General features: G+C 40.9%; 1 protein-coding gene across 5 annotated transcripts in view; it reads right to left on the bottom strand.

Moving 5' to 3' along the window:
- LAMA4 (laminin subunit alpha 4) overlaps positions 1–22274 on the bottom strand; it is a 151153-nt gene that overhangs the window by 65920 nt on the left and 62959 nt on the right. For 3 of the 5 annotated variants that reach the window (XM_032650950.1, XM_032650949.1, XM_032650953.1), the window contains exons 6-12: positions 17995–18209; positions 15681–15776; positions 13667–13818; positions 11527–11637; positions 5792–5903; positions 2579–2746; positions 164–357 (exon numbers count right to left, since the gene is read on the bottom strand). In XM_032650950.1, the coding sequence (XP_032506841.1) occupies positions 164–357; positions 2579–2746; positions 5792–5903; positions 11527–11637; positions 13667–13818; positions 15681–15776; positions 17995–18209 (1048 nt within the window). The remainder of the gene's footprint in view (positions 1–163; positions 358–2578; positions 2747–5791; positions 5904–11526; positions 11638–13666; positions 13819–15680; positions 15777–17994; positions 18210–22274) is intronic. The other 2 variants (XM_032650951.1, XM_032650952.1) reach the window with 2 other exon arrangements.

Here is a 22274-nt window from a genome sequence, read left to right as displayed (position 1 = left end):
TTATATTAGCAAATTATTGTGGCGAAAAATGTACAGATAATTTTAAAAATAAAGATTTAAATGTACCAATATTAAAAAAAACTGTTTACCAACTGTCCCTTCTTGGCATAACTTCATGTTGTATATGCCCGAAATGCATTTACAGTTAGAGTGTCCACTGTACCTTGTGATCCCGCTGCCTGGCTGCTGTGGCTCTGTTCATGTCTTCAGCATCCCTGATATGGTCAAGGGCCAGGTCAAGTGACTCCTGGAGGTCTGACAATTTAGCATTATAGTCGTCCAGCTGCTCCAGGACCACAGGAAACAGAGAGTGAGTATCGTTGTACTGCCACTGCCAACTCTCAGCCTGGCTCAGCACTGGGAAGAAAGGTACATAGAAACTCAGTCTGGGCTTCTCCCTTCTCCTCCCATCCCATCCCGCACTTAGAAAGATGTAAATTCATCAGGGTATGTCTTCTTTAGCAATAGCGATTGAAGCTGTTGTTCACAAAAACAGCCCCATCTTTGATATCTGAAGTTTTAAATACTATTTTGTAGGGTTTGGGAGCCCCTGGACCACCATTAGCTAAAATGGGAGTTGATTAGTTTTCCCATGAAGATTATGCTTTAAGTAGAAATGATGTAATTAAACTAGGTTTATTATTACCGAGATTACTAATAATTTGACCATACAAAGGAAACTTGGATATACTACAGTCTTACTATTAGAGACAACCCCAGTTGTTTTGTCTGTTACTGGCAAATGATGTTCACAACCATTCATTTTCTGTATTCTCTCCAGGCAGCTGTTTTTACTTAGCTCCTTTAGGTCAAACCTAAATCATTATCTTGGAAAGAAGATTAAATGGCAATGATATATTCTTAGACTTTGCATATATCTTAATTCTCTGATCAAAGTTACACACATTGACTATGTGCCTTAATTCTATTTTTTCTCCAGGGACTATCAGTCTGTCTTATTGAGGTTTTCTATTTACTTTCATCACCATGAGCAGAAGATACAAAGTTCACGGCTGAGTTGAGAAAGTGGTTGAAAATGCATTCACTAGGCGGAAGGCGGCTAAGTAGGAGATGTACTTGGTTCCATTTCCCCAGAACAGTCTTGTTAAATCCCAAAATAGGCAAGGAGCGTGAAAGTATCTGGCTGTGACATCAGAGCTCCAACCTTCCTGACTGCTGGCCTCATCCTGACTCTGAAATGGGCCTGAGATTCTTCTTTATTTCTTACTGTTTCTAAGACCTTATAAGTTTGCTATCACAATAGGCCTTTATGTCCAGAATGTTCCTCTTCGAGAATATTCACAGTAAGTTTTAACAGAAGTTGATAGTGACAATTGTAGGAAAATGAGCTAACGTAGGCGTTCCTAACCCTTTCTGTATCATGGGCCCCTTTACAATCTGGTGAAGCCTTCAGAGCCCTTCTTATGTATTTTAAAATGCACAAGATAAAATACATAGAATTAAAAAGACCAGTATATTAAAAAAATTGGTAATATGTGCTTCTTTATGAATGCATTAACTAACAAGATTTAGAGGTGAGACCAATAACTGCTAAAACTTTGAATTACTGATGAATTTAATGTTGTGAGATTAACAGTAACAACTAAAATATGATATGCAAACCTGGAGCTTCTTTTGTTGATTGTGTAGATTAAAATGGACACAAATTCTTTGTAACTCTTCCCATCAAGAGCAGAGTCTTTTTCCTCACCCTTGAATCTGGACAGTCTTGATCAACAGAATGAAGATGACATTGCTGAGTTCCAAGGCCAAGCCTCAAGAGACCTTGCCCTTTCCATTCCTGCCCTCCTGGAAGGCTTCTGACATATGAACGAGCCTCAGCTAGCTTCCTTGAGGATAAAACCCCACATGGAGGGAGAGGCCCAGCCATTTCAACTAAGACCCCAGACATGTGAGTGAGCTCGACCATGTCACACGGAGCAGAGATGAGCTATCTAGGTTGAGTCCAGCCCAAATTACCAACCTATGAAATCACAAGCAAATAAATGGTTATTGTTTTAAATGAATATGTTTGGGGTGGATTGTGAGATACTAATTTATAACTGATACAGTGACCAAGTCATAGATTCACTAATACTACTGTGGTTTGTTACCTACATTAATCATTAAAGGAAATGTTCAATTTCCATTGAAGGCTCAAAGTCATTAAAAAGTCATTCATGGACATTGGAACATGAATGTTGCTGGGCTTGTAGCTTTACTGTCTTCTCAATGAGACTTCTTATTGTAGTTCTGGTAATTGGTTCCCCTTAGCTTTCCTTCCCTTGTTTTTCACCAACTGCTAAGTTCCTATTTCTTCTCCTCAGGAGTAAAATTTTGTAGATTCCTTGTGGAATCTCAGCTGTTTCTCAAAAGCTCAAGGTTGGGTCTGGATCTAAAAATCCTGGTCATACAGTCAAGTTGTCCTGAATGACTCCCTGAGGCCACGTATAAACTAAATAACTGAATATTGGGAATTGGTTGCTTTGACCAAATGTTGCCCTGTGACTGGGGGTCCTCTCCTGGACCCACAAAGGAAGCAGACACATGCTGGGCTCTAGGAGTCGAATACACCTACATTCATAGGCTTCATCTGCCTCCTCATCCACAAGTTCCCGTTGGGTGAGGAACGGTTGACGGCGTCGGATCTCCTCAAGCATCTTCTGGGCCAACACCAGCTTCTCAGAGATTTCCTCAGGGCTAAGTTCCCGATCTTCCCCATAATAGAGCATCTTGTTGTTGATCTCTGAAAGGAAGGACACGGTGAGAGAAGACAGTAGGGAGAGATGACTGGGCATTTGACAGTGATGTCACTGAAAACACGGACAGTGAGGACAAAGGGAAGGGCTGATCCTAAAATGGAAAGAGAGACTCAGCAAAGACAGCATGCTGATGTTCATGCTGTGAATGTGTTGGCATCAGAGTTCATCATATATTCCAGGGAGAGGTTAAACCCGAGGAAATCACTCTTCTTTGCTTTTCATTTGGTGTCTTCAGAACAGGAATGGAATTAATACAAAGCCTGCCCTGATTTCAGCTGAATCTGATTTCTATTCTGATTCAAAACTGTTAATATTTAAGACACACAAATCTGGGGTCTTTGACCAACCTTTTATATAAAATACATAACATGGAGAAAATGTTCTGAGGTATCTCCTGTCACATGCAGTAGGCATTGGAGATATTAACTGCAATTTAGCCAAGGATTTTACCCAAGCTCTAAGCCAAAATGAGTGTATATTGACGGTTGTTTAAACAAGTCTTTCAGATTGTCGTACAGACTAGATACAATATAGAGGTTTGCTATAGTAGGATGTGAGCTTTTGCTCATTAATATATACATTTTTTTTGCAATTGCTATTTGCCTTCTGTGGTATGACTGCTTGTCAAGATTGTGCCGTTTTGACTTTGGGTCATTTTCACCCCACATCTGTAAGTAGGACGGAGAATTTCAGAACCAACAGGGACTGCTGAGGATCAGAGGCATTAGATGAGTTGTCTGAATACTGGCGGCGATGAGCAGGCCTCTGGCTCCCTCTTCCTACTACATATGATCAGATGATAGTTATGTAATTGCCACCTTGTCCTATGGCAGCTCCAGGAGGAAGCATTTTATCTCCCTGGCATAAATGAAATTGTCTGTCTTTGGTTTACTATGATCTATGTGGTTGGCCAGACAAGATGGGTAAACAACACTGGTCTCACATAAATCATACCAGGATAAGGGCTTGTATTTTATATGGATAATAGCTTGAAGGTCACCAGTAGTTATTTTAGAGGTGGTTTGGAGATGGTTGGCAATAAGGAATGACACACTATTGGTGTTGTGAAGCATCCCTGAACTCTGAAGAGAGGGAGATAAATGGGAGAAGAGGTTTTCAGTGTTGTAAATATTACTGAGAAAGTTTTAGGGAAACCAAGATATGTTAAAAAAAAAAAAAAAAGAAAAAAACTTCTGAAGGGATTAAATATTCACTTTTCAAGTAAAGTCTAAAATATCAACTCCTGAAATAAACTAATCATAGATACTTTTCCTCAGATCTAGCACTTGCAATGCTAGATTTCTTGGCATTTTGATGCAGATATTATATTTACAATATGGCTTATTTTATTTTAGCCACATCTGGTCTAGATTAGAAAAAGGAAATACAGAGAACAATATTTTTGCCTTTGGTTTTTGAGACTGTTCATATATTATTTTAAAAAAGGTAAGGGGCTTTCCTGGTGGTGCAGTGGTTGAGAGTCCGCCTGCCGATGCAGGGGACACGGGTTCGTGCCCCGGTCCGGGAAGATCCCACATGCTGTGGAGCGGCTGGGCCCGTGAGCCATGGCCGCTGAGCCTGCGCGTCCGGAGCCTGTGCTCCGCAGCGGGAGAGGCCACAGCAGTGAGAGGCCTGTGTCCCGCAAAAAAAAAAAAAAAAAAAAGGTAAATTATTGTTTCCTCTTTACATTTCTTTTGTATTTTTTCCTTCTTTCCTATGCCTTAAGGGTCAAATAAGAGGACTTAGATTCTTTCCAAATGAAACAACTTAGAATCAAAATTTGAGTTACAACAGGAAAGGTGACATTTTTTTCTCAATGGCTTAATAAGATACTGGCTTTATTTGCTGCCTAGAGGGACATTTATTTCTTAATTAGATGAGATCAGCTAATCTAGGTTTAATCTTACTTTTCAAATAAATCAACAGTAACTCTAAAATATTATAGGAAAAGAATATTTTATTCATAGATGCAAAAGCATGAGATAGTGAGGATGGGAGCAGGGGATGTTTGAAATGCATACCATTTGTTTCTATTACATATTATGGGCACCAAAGGAAATATAGCAAAAGATTAATCTTGGCTCCATACATCCCTTTTCCTGGAATATGTTCTCTATAGCTCAGTGTAAAGATATGAATCTTCCACTGTGGGTCCCTTTACTGTCGTGTGCCCTTGAGATGCACCTGGAGTTGTCATCCAGCTCTTAATATATAGGATAATAAAAACTATGGAAACACACAAATACTGTATCTTAGCAGACTGTAACCCAAGGAAATTCTCTTTATCTTAGAACAAACACAATCGCCTGTTTTCTGTTGGTAAATTGAAGGCTGGCTTTCAGTGTGCTATTAAGATAGTCTTCAAAATGCAGCCTGCACTTGTGAGAAGTTAGAACACAAATAAGTAAACCCTCAAGAAGAAAGGTAAAGTCTGCTACAATTTTATGCTTTAGGGCAAAGAAATCTTCCACACCCCCTCTTGGCTTTTCTTCTGGATTGGGGACCAGAGCATGCGGCCTGCCTGGTTCTTGGGAAAGCATTATAGACACAGTTTAGGACGATTTGGATTAGTGGACAGTTTACTGCCACTCTAAAGGCAGTGTTTTCACAGCATATTATTGAGAAAAATGTGACTCCTACTCAACTCTTGCATTTTACAGACAGCACAGCATGTAATTTCCTCTACCAGAAAGGTATTTTGGCATTCCATTTCTGTGAAATGCCTAGAAAGGGAATGATTTTCTACATTTATTTTTTTGGCCTTGCTGCGCCGAGTCCTAACCACTGGACTGCCAGGGAATTCCCTCTACCCTGTGCATTTATTATTGAAAATAGATAGTAAGCAGAGATGAGTGCTCAGAAGTCTCAGGTAAACAAACTTGAAAGATCTTACACGAGTTTAAACCTATAACACTCTAACAACAGGTCCTGGCACACAATAAACACTAACAGTAGCCACTATTTTTATTGTTGTTAATAACATGAAAGATTCCTTGATATGAAGCTAAACCAGAAGAGAATATATTTACCTTGGATTTTATCCCTCACATCATGGGCTTGCTCTGCAAGCTGAGTTGCGTGGTTAATGGTATCCATGCTTTCCTTCTGAGCCAACTGGCTCTTTCTTGTGGCTTGACTTTCCTATAAATAATCCGCATAAATACCAGATTAAATTTGCAAGAAGGAAAGGTTGTGTATGTGCATGTGGGGATGGGTGGGCATAATGTATTCCATAAACATAAATTTCCCTGACATGTGAAAGTTCTAGAATATAGAACATGGTCTCAGAAATCATGCATGAAGACGGATGTGATGACCCACTTTAGAATTATAGATGCTATTCCTAAGCCATCAATCACAGTTCAACCCAAACCAACCATCTTATATATGTAATTTACCCTCTGAATTTTTATTGTATCTCAAGATGCCAGACTAGGGAATTAGCCATGTCTGCTGATTAGTTTGTCATTGTGCTAACTGAAATGATTAAAGGTTCAAAGGGAAACTTGTTGAGAAAGCAGGCAGATCTCAAAATGCTCCATGCATTCAGTGGCTTCTGGGTGGTCCAGCCACTGCTGCAACTGAATTGCCACAGAGATTTAAAGGATTATGCTCACTGTGCTAAATGCTACTTTCAGTGCTGCCTTTCAAATTCCCATCAACGTTGATGGCACTTGTGCACAAATAACTACTCAAGTAGCTTTGGCTCAGAGTGAATGAAGTCCTTCCCTGAGAAGCCGTTTTCATTCTTTCAACTCTGTTTCACAGAGCTCCCACGTAGGATTTGTCAAAATGAAATTCCAGCTCAAATGTGGCTCCTGAAGAAAGGATGTGTGGGTGTGCATGTGTACGTGTGTATTTCTCTCTGTATGTATAAGGTCAGAAGCTGATCTAAAAAATGGTTCAAGGCCAGGACACAGGCCTGTATGCACAGCATGGGGACGTGTACTTCCTTTTGGCATCAGAAAGACTGACTCATGGGTATATTTGAGAGGAGGGAGAGTTCTTCAGTCTGACATTTGGTGAAGTGCCCACTTGCCTCGTCCAGTGTCTTTTTGGCTCAGCTCTGTGACAAAGGGCTGCAGTACCTGACTGGACTGCAGGGTGATCTGCTACACAGAGTTCTGGCTGGTAGACTCCCCCAGGACAGGAGAGTGGCTATTTCAAATTTCTCTCCTTTCATCCACTGTTCCAGCTGGAGGACTAGGCCATGATTTTACCTGGAATGTTTTTACACTTCCCAAGCATAACCCAAGCAAGTGGCTCTTCATCAAGGAAGAGAATGCAGACATGGTATCCTAGCAGACACATGCCCCAGGAGCCTTTCATCGGGCATTTTATCCGAAATCTCCTCCATACAAAGCTCCCTGCGCAGCAAGACTGCGGCCAGCAGCCCCTTCCCTAAAGTGTGGGCTCTCTGAATGGACACTGCAATCTTGAGTCATGATGTTCTTTCCCCCAATTCCAGTCTCCCTCTTATCCTGTTCTAATGCTTCCCAGAGACACAAAAATCTGTGGCCACTTTAAAATTAGATGATACAGAAAATAAGATCAATCTATTCTTGATGTCACCCCTCCCCGCCTTTAAAAAATAGGGACACAGACATATAAAACATTAAAAAAATTTTAACAAGTTGATTTTTGGTCCAGTTTAAATTGAGTTATACTTAAAAAACACAACATGCGTATTTTTGACTTTGGCTTTATCCTTCAGGGGAAAAGATTTATTGTTATTACTGTGTTCATTTAATTGATTTCTTGATATGGAAACTTTGAGAATTATTGAAGTAATGAAAGACAGCTGGCAGATGTCATAGCTCTAAGACAACCTCTTCTGACAAACACCAGAGGGCGCTTAGATATATGTATTTAATAAAAGACTGCGGCAAAGAGGAACATGTTACTTTAAATTGCAAAATTACTGGATATAATATATAGTGACGCCTTATTTGAAAGTTTTACTTTTTCTTTAACTTTGATTATGGAAGGAAAATAATGATACAGGCACATGGTAAAACAGGTGCACCCTGCTTTAAGAAAAACTGAAATTAAAAAATTAGCTTTCAACTATAAGCCGGTTGATGTTTAACATTACAAATGGATTAATCATTTACTCACCTCAAGAGCGAATTCTCCTTGTACATATTTGATGTAAAAAGTGGCAAGAATTTTATTTATTATACAGTGCATAAAGTATAGTGTACCTAGAATACTATTAAATTGAGGATGATAATATCTAGGATGGCCATATACTTTATTGTTTAAACTGGGACACTTTTGAGAGTGAAAGGGGAACTTTTAATAATCACTCTGGGAGACAAGCATAAACAGGGGCAGTGCTGGACAAAATGCTAGTAGGAATATTGGCGTGCCATTTCAGAATCTGTACAGTGATATCTAATTTGGGTTTAACTATCTCCTAAACATTGACTTCCAAATACCTTTCCAGCCTTGATCTCTTCTCTTGAGCTACAGACTAAAATCTCTGGCATCCACAGAGAGCTCACCCTTAAAAGGTCCAGGGAAATCCATTCTGAGTTTTTAGTCCTGGCCATCTATTTCTCCACGTCAGAGCTTACATCCTTGCAACTCTTCATATCCAATTGGTCACTGAGTCATTTTTATTCCACTTGTCATTCTGGCCTCTCTTCCTGGTCCCCACCGCCACAATCTCATGTTACCACTGCTCACTGCAAATTCTTTTCCAATGAAGACAAGGCAGGAATTGACCACTCTTGTTTGGACTACTGCGGCAGTCTACTGACGGGTGTCCCTGTCTTCAGAGTCTTAAACCTACCATCCCCGCTTCAGAGGAATGTTTCTGAAACTTCACACCTAATCAGCTCATTGTTGTAGGTAAATGCTCTAATATCTTCCAAAGTCCACAGGATGAGCATGGTGGGAAAGGTTCTTCATGATTTGGCCTCTGAGAACTTCTTCAGCATTGTCTTCTGCTCCTTGCTTTAATATTCTGCAAGGCCAAGGCCAAAGTTCTTCAATCTTCTGGTCAATTGGAATTGAAACATATTTTGACTTTTTGTCCTGTCTTTTTATCAGGATTGGAGATCAGGCTCGGAGATCAGGCTCAGTTGCTTTTGATGTGTGGAAGTGACCCACTTTCCTCCCAACCCTAAAGATCTTTGTACGTGTTGATATATGGGGAACTTTTGCTGTGGCTCCACATAGGGAAGGAGTAGGGAGGAGATGGAGAAGTGGAGGGAATGGTGCAGCACCCTCCTGGGCCAGCCCTTGGAGACTGGGCTCTACAGTGTGCCTTTTAGATCCAGATGGCAAAGGGCAGCACTGAGATTGAGAGAGGGCCACCATCTTCACTTCTGCTTGTAGCCTAGTCCCACTCTGACTTTGAGCATGGTGGCTTTGGGAATATGGGAGAGTGGAATCTTGACATAGGCTTTGGTACTTTCATTACAGACATGATCAGCACTGGCACAAGTGAGACCTTTTTGAGCAGCAGCTATTTGGGAACACAAATGCATGGGCATCCTGTAGGGGTTTCCCAGAAGTAGCAGGTGGGAAAAGGCAGTAAGATTTATCAAAAGGGGGCTAGAGGACTTAGATATGGAGGTCGGGAAAAAACACAGTAACTTTAGGTTAATATAAATTGTGAGATTTGGATTACATGAGATTCATGTGACAGGTACTTTGCATACAGAGGTACAGCTGACCCTTGAACAACGTAGGAGTTGGGGGCACCGACACAGTTGAAAATCCATATATAACTCTACAGTTGGCCCTCTGTATCCGAGGTTCTGTATCTGTGGACTCAACCAACTGCAGATCATGTAATACTGTAGTACGTATTTACTGAAAAGAACCTGCATATAAGTGGACCCGTGCAGTTCAAACCTGTGTTGTTCAAGGATCAACCATATTTTCAAGTTCAAGAGGCAACATTACTGTGATTTTTTTTATCACACTGTGGGAATCTACAGTGGAATCCTTCACTCTAGCTAAAGCTAAATATTAGTTATTTTTTTGATAGAAGGCTTTCTAAGATAAAGCTTTTCTTAAATCCTTCTAAGAATCAATTATGGATTTTTCTAGACTAAGGGCTTGAAGGATGCTTGAGAAGTCATTAAGACCCCCTCTGGGTGTTTGTTTCAAAATGTTTCAGCAGGTTCCTTCACCATCAGGACTGTTTGTGTCATAGCCAGAAGGATGTTATTTTCAATAAGAATCGATGGCAACAGCTGGGTGAATGCTCCAGTCGCTTTATCATCAACTTTTGGCTTTGGTGGTCTGTTCTCATTGTTCAGGAGCCTTTTCTGTGATGTCCCTTTCAAGCTTGCACTATTTCCTCCCCATGAAAGCCTGCATTTAACTTATATTGGAAGTAGGAAAATGGTACAACAAAAGAATCAGTAAGTCCATGTCTGAGCTATGGGAGGAGCTAATCTTGGTGAAAACATTTCCTCAGGAATTTGAGACACTTTCAGTAAGTTATAGCCATGACACAAATGAAATTACAACGAGTTTTCACAAAGATTTCTTTCCTGGTATTTCCTTTGAAACTTAAGCGATCTCACTGCTCTTCAAACGCTCATGGTTGGATTAACATGCTCCTTTGCATGGGAGGGACACAATTTTTATATGCATTTAAAAGTAGTTGAATCTTCCAAGGATCCAATTAGAGTAATTCACATTTTTAGAAGCATAATCTCTTAGTTTAAGAGGTCCAAGGTCAAAAGAGATTATCAGAGTTATTTTAACCTTTATTTTTGTAGAAAATGAGAATTGTTTTTGAAAAGAACTTCAGCAATTTATAACATCAAACATCAGTATCTGAAAGCAGAAATTCCAGAGTACTCTGGGCAGAACTGGTGGAACATAATCAGGGAAAAAAATGTGTTCAACATTTTAACATGTTAAACATGGCGCCTTGTGGCTTAGTTGTATTTTTTTTATTAGTACAGAGGATGGATATTTTTCCATTAGGCTCTTGGGGAATGTATTTAATAGTCTCTCACATTGACTTTGCTCATGTTTTAATGTTTTTCTTGTTAATTTTTGAGAGCTTTTATAAGTCATATTTCCCTTGACATTTTTCTTAGTCTTGGTGACTTTTTTCATTTATTTAGTTGTTTTACTATGTATTTGAAATTTTTTCTTGTCAAATCTATTATTTCTTTTTATTACAATTCTTCACACTATATTTAAGTGTATTGTTATTTCCTTTCAAGGTTTAATAATTATCTAGTTGTGTTTTCTTGTAGATTTGAGATTTAAACTCGTCTTTAATCTGTCTGAAATTTATTTTAGTATATGGTATAAAATGAGGGTCCAAAGTGGGTTTTTTTCCTGCCAAACTGCAAAATTGCTTTCTCAACACAATTTCTCTTCTTTCCTTTTATTATTTAATGCATACTTTAGCAAACACTTAAATTTTATATTCTATATAATGAAGTTTATTTCTGGGTGTTTTATTGCTCTTAGCCATAAAATGTTAAGGTGAACAACTGAACGACTACCCTAATTAAAACATGTATCAACCGTATTTACCAGCAGCAAATACAATGAGAGTTTTCCATAAACCTGTTTTTTCAAGGAAACCAATTAAAATGGGAAGACACAGTAGAGACCAAGTATATTAACTTTCTCCTAATGTCTTGCCTTGATTTATTTTAAGGCACCTGGGTCACTGCATTTTTTCTGGGCTGTGTTAAGCCTCAGTCATTTGTGACTAGCCAGTCTCACACCAGCTAAATCCCATCTCTGAAGTTAGTCCCAGAAACTGAACACGTACCCTTCCAGCTAATTCCTCCACGTCAGACAGAAGGCTTTTCATTGTGTTTTCAGCATTGTTGATTTGTATCTTTCTTAGGACATACTGGTTTTCTCTTTCTGACAATTTTGTCTGTGGAAAAAAAAACACGTATTTTTCCATAGTCAGTAGATGTGCACACCAGGTTTGTAAAAATATGCAGAAAACTCTTTCAGTGCAAGAGGACTCAGAGCAGAGTGTGAGCCTTTATTCTCAAAATAGTGGGGTCCACAGGCTACTGCAGGCTGGTATGAAGTTTGAGGTCTGCACAAGGGGGTGGAGGGCCCTAGGGGCAGAAATTCTGCAAGCTCCACGTACCAGGCTGGAGATTCTGGCTTGGGCTGTGCTGGTTCTGGGGAAAGGGTATCTTTTCCAAATCTGCACAAAGGCACAATATAGACTGGCAGTGGCCTTGGGTGTCTGAGCCTTAAAACTTCAATTTCGCAGGTCTTGGAGGAAATGATAAACCACATCAATCAGTGCAAATGGAGTTTAGAAATTCACTTTCCTCTTTTTGGTGTAAGGAGAACAATTCTCTTTATTTCAGACCATTTTCCCCTTTCTTTTCCATTTTGAGCCGTTTGGTCCAAATGCAGCTTTCCTTCGATTACTTTGGAGTAAGCCCTTCAATCTTGGCACTGACTTCCCATCAGCTATAATATTATTATATATAATATAATATAATATAATAATTATTTCTACCTTGAAGTTGTGCTGTTGGGGAAAGAGGATTCAAGTGGTATCAAAAGGACTGAGTCTGGGTAACTCCTCTGAGAATCAGTGCCTTTATGTGTCCAAACAGATGAGTCTGGTTAAGAACAATTCCTAAACTGGGAATAGAGTACTTACTAAGATTCCATCCAGACCATCCAGGTTTACAATTTTGTGATTTTTGTTTTGTTTTACACTTTGCACATTTGGGCAATTGCTGTGGATATCATTTGCACCTCCGAAAAGCAGAGTAATGAGCACTTTCTATGTTAGGTACTGTTCTAACTGCTCTGCATATAACAACTCACTGAATTCCCTCAACAACCCATGAGGTGGGTGTAATAATTATCCTCAATTCCAGATGAGGTAACTGAAAAATAAAGAGGTTAAATAACTTACCCAAGGTCACATAGCTAGTAAGTGTCAGAGCTGGGATTTGAATCCAAGCATTCTGGTGTCAAAGTTTCTGCTCTTAAACCATTATGCTAAACTGACTAACAAAGTAAAAAAGTATGCTGGTATTAATTCTATTATCCTTTCAGCAAATCATTATTGTTTTAAAAAATATCCGTTGGTTGTGATTGAAGCCCATGATTTGCGGGCCTCTCGCTGTTGTGGCCTCTCCTGTTGCGGAGCACAGGCTCCGGACGCGCAGGCTCAGTGGCCATGGCTCACAGGCCCAGCCACTCTGCGGCACGTGGGATCTTCCCAGACCGGGACACGAACCTGTGTCCCCTGCATCGGCAGGCGGACTCTCAACCACTGCGCCACCAAGGAAGCCCTGAAGCCCATGATTTAAAGGGGGAAAAAACACCTCTTAAAGCTTAGATATACAAGCACTGTTATGGTTTTTGACTATTGCCTGCCTTTCACTTGCTTATTAGATGTTAACCACTAGATCTAGGCAGAGAAACAGAGCATGTGAGTGTGCCTGTGTATTTGAGTGTGTGTGTGAGATGAGAAAGAATGTGTGTCAGTGAGAAGGAAAGGTAAGGGCAGGAGAGAGAGGGAGGGAAGAAGGAGGAAAGAGAGAATGAGAGTGTGTGTGTTAGTTTTTAGAGAAACTCCTGAAAACACAGCAAACTGAAGCTAAGGTAATGGTATGTCTGCAGTGTTGACTTGAATAACCAATGTACAGCTCCACTGAAATAAGAGTGTTTCTCCTCCATCAATAGCTTTGTACACAGATACTAGTTTTTTAGTCATTTCATTTTCCCTATTAACCTTTTTAATAGACGACAGCTCTTGGTTTAGGCTGGAGTTCATGACTGTAATCAACTTTTCATAATTTCCTAGGTCTAACAATCTGTAATATAACCACTGGACTCATACCAAAATGGACAGGAATTAGCAGGAGTGACCCTATGAAACCAGAATGAAAATACACAGAAGGTATACCATTCCTGCATACTTTGAGGAGGTAGATGGTGGAGTTGATTTCATTCACATGCCTATGAGCAGCGGCACCAGATGACACACTCAACAGACCAGATTTACTTTCTTCAATGGAGAGCGCTGCTAACCGAAGGTCATCAGTCAGATCCCAGATGCACTTATCACAGCCTGGGGGTAAAGTGGGTATGTCATTTCTTCAAAATCAAAGGTCAGCTGGGAAGCGTACTGCTTTAAGTCGATTATTATATGCACTTTCTTGGTTAATACTACTTGTAATTTTGTTTCCTGAGGAGTTGTTCTGGGCCAGGAAATAGTCCTTACACTCAAAACAGAGTAGGGCCTAAGATGAGCTAAAGTGTTAATCGGGCACTTAAAACGTAACAAAAAAACAAACACATGCAACTGAAAATTAGGTTAACATGAACACTAAAGGTTGAACTGAGAAAGAAAGGAAGCACAAAGGGCAAGGCATCTGAGAGATGGGTGGCAAAGGAGAACCCTCTCTCCACTTTACTTTGGTGGTAGGAAAGCTATCTGGGATGACTCTCTCCATGTCAGGCTTTGGGCTTCTTCTTGGTGCCGGCTAGTGAAGATGGAACGTGCCAGGTATTCCCCCTCTCCTGGCAGCTTTTCTTACTGCCTATTCAGGCTCTAATGCCTTCACCTCACCCCAGGGATGTCTCAGCGCCTCCCCATGGCCCGACCTCCTGTCGGGATGAATGGTTCAGCAGAAGCAGGTCTGCAGGGCATCACTGTTTGTGAATATCACTCCCTGATAGCTGACGAACCTGCACACATGGTTAGGTAGGTGGCAGTTCTCGCTGCTTCCTGCATTTCACGTTTGAGTTCCTCTGACCACTGTCATCACCCCCAGGACCCAGCGCCCTCCTGTGACACACACACAAAGGACACCCTTTGAAACTTTTCTGTTCCCAATCTCTTTCCCCCAGACTGCACTCTCTCCTAGAGAACTGATAAATGGAGACTAAAGTGTTAATGGTTGTTAATATGTTAATTTGTTATTTGAAGTTCAACGCAGACTTCCTCATATGCTCTCAAAGGAATGGTTCCCCAGCCAGTACATCAGGCTGGTGGAAAAGATGCGTAGGGCCAAGCAGGCACCTTGATGTCTTTAAAGTGACCTTGCTTAGGGGGTCACCTATGCTGTCAGTGTATAAACTCTGTCCTGCTTGTGCCTCCCATCCTATGTCACCTTCAGTAATATTAATCTCTTGTGCCTAGAGGGCCTGAGCGGCCAAGATACTTTTGTTTAGGGGAAGGGATATCTAATATTAAAGCAGTCTTTAAACCACTCTACCTAAAGCCAAATATTACTTTCTTGATAGAAGGTTTTCTAAGGCAAAGCTTTCCTTAAATCCTTCTAAAAACTCAATCATGGACTTCTCTAGGCTAAGGGCTTGAAGGATGCTTGAGAAGTCATTGAGACCGGGTCTGGGCATTTGTTTTGAAATGTTTCAGCAGGTTCTTGCACCATTAGGAATACTCATGATTTGAATAACCAGAGGGGCCCGAAAGAAAAGGCAGCTCCATTTCATAAGGCCTGAATATTATATTTCTGGTGCCACTTCAGATTTAGAGTGATTTGAGAAAAGCCACTTAAATCTCTTGGCATCTCAGTTTCCCCAATGTTGTAAAACATAGTCTGTGGATTACTTTATCTGAGGACCTGAAGAGATAATATAGAAAAAGGAGCTAAAATGAACTCAGTCACTGGGAACTGTATTTCCAACTTAGCCTTTACCTACTAAGTAAGATGCCGAACTTAAAGACTTGATAAAATAAATTTTCTAAAATAGAGCTGTTTAAATGTAAATCACCTATCTGCCCATTGGAATCAAGTGGACTGAATGTCTTTTGTTTAGGGTCCATTTGGTTGAGGCACAGACAGGGTTAAAGCCAAGGGTTGGACTCAGGCAGTTTCTAGAGAGTATTGCATAGCTTTTCTTAATCCTACACCTGCAGCACATTAGAGAAAGTGGGGTTAGTCAATCATGTACTGTTATTTTTACTTATGGTTGGGCAGTCCATGCCTGTAGGGGGTTCAGAACCTTCTTCCAAGCATTCTCCGGTTACGCTGTCACATGGGCCTCCCCCACAACTGCACACTGTGGGAAACAAAAACAAGAGATTAGGGATTCATTTCTTAATGCCTAAAATATGACAATGTTTTTGTGGTTTGTAGAAATACTGGCTATCGGTATATAATTCTTCAATGGGGATTAATTATATTCTTTCTTAAGATCGTGTGGAATACATGATTTAGTGATTATTCCTCTCACCCAGTTAAGCCCCAGCTCAGGGAGATTTTCAAAGGTGACCCTGGGGCAAAAGTAAATCTAAATGTTCTAGGATTCCTTTCCCAACTATTTGAGATTCTGACATGACTCTGCAAATGCTTCAGTCCAAAGAGCTCCTGGTCAGTTTCATAAGGTATAAAATGATCACAGAGTCCATCACTCAGCTGGAATCTGAAAGCCATCCTTTCATCACAGTCAAATTCTCCAGTTAATCCAGCTCCAGGTTTGATTACTGCCAGGTGTGAGTGAGGAGACCCAAGAGCGATTCTTGGGTCCCACAGTGCTTGACTTTTGGCAAGACTGACTCCAAACCTCCAAATGACAGCTATCAGTGGGATAGCTAGCAACAATGTCGTGGAAAGAATTAGGACCATATTTACATGAATTTAGAAGATCTGGGTGCCCATTATTAATCTACTGATAATTTTCAAGAATGCCTTTTGGAAAAAACCAAAAACAAAACCCCGATCTCACTAGACTGTTCATTTTCCACTGAGTTTTGGAGTGGAGATTAATTTTTTTTAACATCTTTATCGAAGTATAATTGCTTTACAATGGTGTGTTAGTTTCTGCTGTATAACAAAGTGAATCAGCTATACATATACATATACATATACATATATCCCCATATCTCCTCCCTCTTGCGTCTCCCTCCCACCCTCCCTATCCCGCCCCTCTAGGTGGTCACAAAGCACTGAGCTGATCTCCCTGTGCTATGTGGCTGCTTCTGGAGTGGAGATTAATTTTTAATATTTACAAAGGATTTCTTAAGCTATCTAGGCTAGCAATAAGCTGGAATTGTGAATTTCCTCCCACCTCTTAACTGTCTTACAGAATAATCATAAAAAATTAGCTTCAAGGGTAACATACATTTATTACATTTTGGCTGTTGAATGTTCCACAAAATGTAGATTTATTAAACAATTCAGCAAGATCATGCTTTACTGCTTCTAGCATCAGCTTCTTTTCTAAGACTGATCTGCATCTCTGTAACTTAAACATGAGTTGACATATTGATATGAGTCAATATTTTGAGAATCAGGATGTCAATGTTTAAGTCTTTGATTTTGCCAACACTCTTTCTGATGCCCACTTTCTCTCTCTTTAGTCTGACTGGGCACAGAGCTCCTCTCTCCACTCTGTTATTCTCGGGGTTACGCTTCTATGCACATAGCTTTCCTGGAAACATGTTTACTTGTATTGCTTCTGCAGATCATATTTGTTTTCTTCTCAATTTCAAACTCTTCACTTCTTAAAAATCTCTTCAAGTGGAAATCTGTTTCAGTGAGAGAATCTCCAATTGAAGCATGCCACAAGAGCACAATAACTCTCCCTCACTCTTCTTCCCCTCAAAGTCACGTAAGAGAAGGAATATTCAGTCTCAGACTCCCTTTAGTCCTAGAGGAAGGCAATTTAACTTTTCTTCTGAAGACCTTCACTCTCTGAGGCAAATGGATTGGAGAAATCCTGAATAAAATGTGTACCTTTCAGTCTAACTGAAGTCTGACCAGGAAGATTTCTTATATTATCCCTGAAATATTTACTCTGATAATTTGAGGAAATAGGGGGGTGATTAAACTACCTACGGCTTGCTAATCTATTTCACTGAAATGTTGATTTTACCAAACGTAACTAAAAAGAGACAAATAGCTTGCAGAGTAAGAAAATTGATGTCAAACATGCAAACTTTCATTCAGTCCTCTGGTCAATGACAGGTAATCTATGGAAGTCTGATTTACTTATTTGATCAAAATTGAAAGGACATGAAGATGATAAGACAAAAGTTCACTAGTGTTAGTGTCTCATGGTTCATTCTACCCATGAGCTAAGCTACATTAGTCTTGATAAAAATACCGACCCCTAGAAGTATGGGATGCACATTCCTATATTGCCCTGGAAAAGTGTCAAGGGGGTAACTGCAATATTTCCCCAAGATAAATTCATCTAAATCCAGCACTGACAGAGACCCTGCTCCTATCACACATGTGCTGCCTGGGTAGCTGCTGCAGCATGCACAGAACCATACCTGCACAGTTCTTGGCTCTCCTGGCATCCCCATAGTAGCCAGGTGCGCAGTGTTCACACTTGAATCCGGTGGTGTTGCGTAAGCAATTCCTACACTGGCCAGTGACCTCATCACAGTCTTCAAAGATCAGGTTAGGATCTGAATTTCCACTGCAGTCACATTTCTTACAGGTGCTTCCAATCAGCAAGGGGTTTCCATAGTAACCAGGAGCACATCTGAAGGGGAATCACATGTTAAAAATTTAGCATCCACAGTTTTCTTCCTTTTTAGCTTCTTTCCCACCTAGAAGAAAGTGTAATGAATATTTGTGTATTGTTCTCCCAGAATTAATTCCCACTCTCCCATCTTCCTAATAGGACCAGACTTTGTTTTTAAGGAACTACCCCTCCCCATTGTGTTGTATAGCCCATTCAGTTCGGCGAGACCTTCAGGTGCAGGAGTGTCTGGATATGACCAGGGTGGGGGCATTTCTGGTCACTCCAATGACTGGGGTGCACAGCTGGCATACGATGGTGGTACTAGATATGCTACATTTGGCCGTGAGATATGCCACTAGGGCATAGCTAAGAATTGCCCCAGACAAAATGTTAGTAATACCTTTACTGAGAAACACTGGTATGTATTCTACCTTGCCATAGTGAATTGTTCTGATAACCTAAACCTGAGCCAGCCAGTGCCTGGCATTGTCCTGGCCAAAATGGTTTGGCTCAGGAGTGATTCAGCTGGAGTGGAGCTCAGGGCTCTTGTTTGAGGGTTGTGTGAAGGTCTTCTCTCCCTCTGCAGGTGAATGAAGAGGCAGGCAGCACGCTTAGCTCTGGCAGCCATCTTGTGACTGAAGGAAGACAGTGCGGAGACAAAGCAGAGGGCAGAGCTGGGAGTACCACAGATAAACAGAGCTGGGGCCAGATGGCCATTATTCTGTATGTTTCAGATATATGAGCCTACAGAGGCCAGGTGCCTAACTGCATTTGCTGTGGAGGCAGAGCTGAGGCCTACGGTCATGCCAGCTGGCCTTAATGAGAGACTCCAGCCCAGGTGGAGAGCAGAGGGTGAACTACTTCCAGCCTTTGCTGGTCTTGCCAAGCTATGCACTCTGGGGGGCGGCTGCCTCTGACCAGAGGAAAAGACCCTTTCTCTACTTTTTCCAAAAGGTAACCTGTCGGCCAGCAGAGGCCCTGCTCTGAGTGATGGGCCCACAGGCCCCACCTAAGGGGGTAGCTGCTTCTCAGCTCCTATCAACTGTTTCTATACTGTAGCCTTGAGGAATGAAGGATCTATGTTGTCAGATCTTATTTTTAAAGGAAAAAGTTGATATTCGGATTTTTATGTGAAATCTCAGTTTTTAAAGGTTGGCTCAAACTTTGTAAGAATACTTTTTGAGGCAAACTACACACTTTTTGGCTGGCTGTGGCCCCCTCTCTGCTATGGACCTAAATCAGTGTTGAAGACTGGCTAAGGTGGGCTGAAGATGCTTTGGGAGTGGCTGGAAGGAATGTGCAGTCACACCGTCATGGGGCTGAAGGTCAGGCACAGGAGTTAGTTTTGATGAGAAAGAAAAAGAAGAGAGCCAGTGAAGGTTTCTGAGTGATAAAAGTGATGGTGAATGAAGCTGGTGTTGGCATCAGAATTCAGGATGGACTCGGGGCTGGAATGGGAGACCAGGGCTGGGTGGGGAGGGCCTGGGGTGGGACCTATGCCTTGGGAGTGGAAAGGAAGAGAAGACTTTCCAAGGACACCAATAAGACCCAGCCAGCAATAATAGGACACCACCTTTTTAAATGCTTCCATTTAAAGTAAAAGAATCATGATTCAGAAGATTTGAAAAATAGAGAAATGAAAAAAAATCACATCTGTAATCCCAAGACCCTAACAATCACTGTTCAACATTTTGCATATGTTTTTCCAGGTTTTATTCCTATGTCCCAGTTTTTTGATGTAGTTGTAATAATGGTGTATGTTCAGTCACTTGCAACTTATCTCATGACTTCACCCAGGTAAATTCATTTAGTTACCACAGACACCTGGGAGGTAGGGCACACAGGCTTGGCATTCTGAGGCTGAGAGGCTACTTTGGTTTTCCAGGCTCACACGCTAGGAAGTGACAGCGTAAGACCCAGACCTTCTGACCCTGATGTTCTTTCCTTTGCTCTGCCCTGGACCACACTGCTGCTGCTATAAATCAATGAGTGAATTCATCCAACAGAAGGACAATTCATGTCTATTTTGTGTAAGGCACAAAGAGACAGGAAGAGGAAAAACACATAGCCTATGCACTGAAAGAACAGGAAAAGAATTAGGCATAATTACACAAACTCCAGAAGTCGAGGACTATGAAAAAGATAAGAATGAATGTAAGTGCCACACAACCCACAAAGAGACATCCCCCTGAGGAAATGTTTGATAAATTTTATTATTCATACTCATGTCTTTGTACCTTTGGTTCACAGGCCCTCTTGTCCCCAAGTCAGCATAAATCATTCCTCTATGGAACACATGGCTGGATTGAATTTCTATCCCGTGCCGCAGTTCACCAAACAGAATATTAGATACTTAGGCTCACTAAAATGGGACTCAGATCTGCCACTTCAGTGTGCAGCTGCGAAGCCTGAGGTCTGGGAGTGAACGGACTTGTCCAAGCTCACAGAAGCCAGATGCCAGTTGCTTCCTTTTCTCCGTTTAATTCCACTGTATTTGATCTCCATAGGTGGTCCCCTGGTCTTCTACTGGTCAGAATCTCAACCACAGTGGAAACCTACTTTGAGTTACTTTGAATTTCAAGACTATCTTTTGGTGGTAGGCTCAGAGGCAATTCTGAAGTCACAGTCCCAACTTCAACCCTCCAGATTTTATAGAATGAGCACACGAAGGTTTTGTACTCATGGCACCCTCTAACCCTGACTTTATAGATGAGGAAACTACAGCGTGGAGAAGCTGGACAATTGGTTCACTGCTTCAGGGCTCAAGCATCGTATGGGACTCCAAGCTTATGCTCTTTCCACTCCACAAATCTGGCGTTAATGAGTTAACTAATAAGTCCATTAATGATATAACAGTTGAGTAATTAAATGCTATCCATTAATACACCTAATTCCTGTCCTCGAAGAGCAAATTACAAAGGATACAAAAGGACAAGGAGTCGGATTTAGAGTCAGCATTGGAGCCCAGGTACCCAGTACTGGTGCACTCTTATTTTCTTCCATAATCTTGTTTCTAGCTTTATTAATGACTTGATTCACTTGGCGAAAATAGAGCTGATAAAATTACAGTGTAAATGAAAGAACTGTGACATACAAACTTTGTCATTTCAGTCAGTGATCATATCATTTGGGAAAAATGGAAAACAAAAAGATACGTTGTTTGGAAAAAAATGCTTTTGACCAACTATTATTTTGGGAATTTTTGTAGCGCTTTCCCTCTCCTCTGCTCCTTCTTCTTTTCTTCTCTTCCCAAGGCCATATACCTCTTACTAAATGCCTTTATCAAAGGTGCCAAAATTCCCAGCCCAGGTGGCATAGAAGCTTTTCTGGCGGGGGATGTCACTCTGTAGCTGTCATCTGGGTTAAATTAAATGAAGAAAAAAAAAAGCACCTGTTACATAGTAGATGCCATATAAATGCTCTCTACTTCTCTACGAATGACTGGGAGCTAAGGCTAGGAAAATATAAGTAACCCATTCCAGGTCACAGAGCCAGAATCCAGAAATGGGGCAGGGCAGAGAGTAGGGAGTAATAAGAATTCTATACAGATAACAGGGCTGATACCTTAAGTTTGAAAAACTTGACGCCTGCAGAAAGAATCAGACTAAAGCCCTGAATCATAACATAAGCCTCAATAAATGTTAGCTGCGTCTTCTTCTTCCTCCTCTTTATTATTGTTTTCTAACATCAAGGTCATCATCAAAATCATTATCACCGTCATCATCGTCCCTGATGATACTATGTTCGGCCTTTCCTGTTAGGATTTTCAGGTCTCCCTGAATTTGCTTTAATTTGCCCCATTCTTCTTTCCTGATCCTTAAGCAATAAGATCCACATGATAAAACCTCATACGGTTTTAGCATGTCTCTCAATCCCCTGCAGAACTGAATGGATAAAGGTACACTGTTAAAGCTGCCGCAAGAGACAATGTGGAATACTAAGGCATTGACATCATATATGTTTATTAACTGAAAACTTTGTGTTGAACATTGAGGGTCAATTGTGTGACCTTAGATTAAGTTTCTTCATGGCTCTGAGTCTCAGGTCCCTCATCTTTAAAATGTACTACTTAGGAGCAGAGGG

Source organism: Phocoena sinus, chromosome 12, assembly GCF_008692025.1.
Source record: "Phocoena sinus isolate mPhoSin1 chromosome 12, mPhoSin1.pri, whole genome shotgun sequence".
NCBI lineage: Eukaryota > Metazoa > Chordata > Mammalia > Artiodactyla > Phocoenidae > Phocoena > Phocoena sinus.
This window is presented reverse-complemented; position numbering and strand designations above follow the sequence as displayed.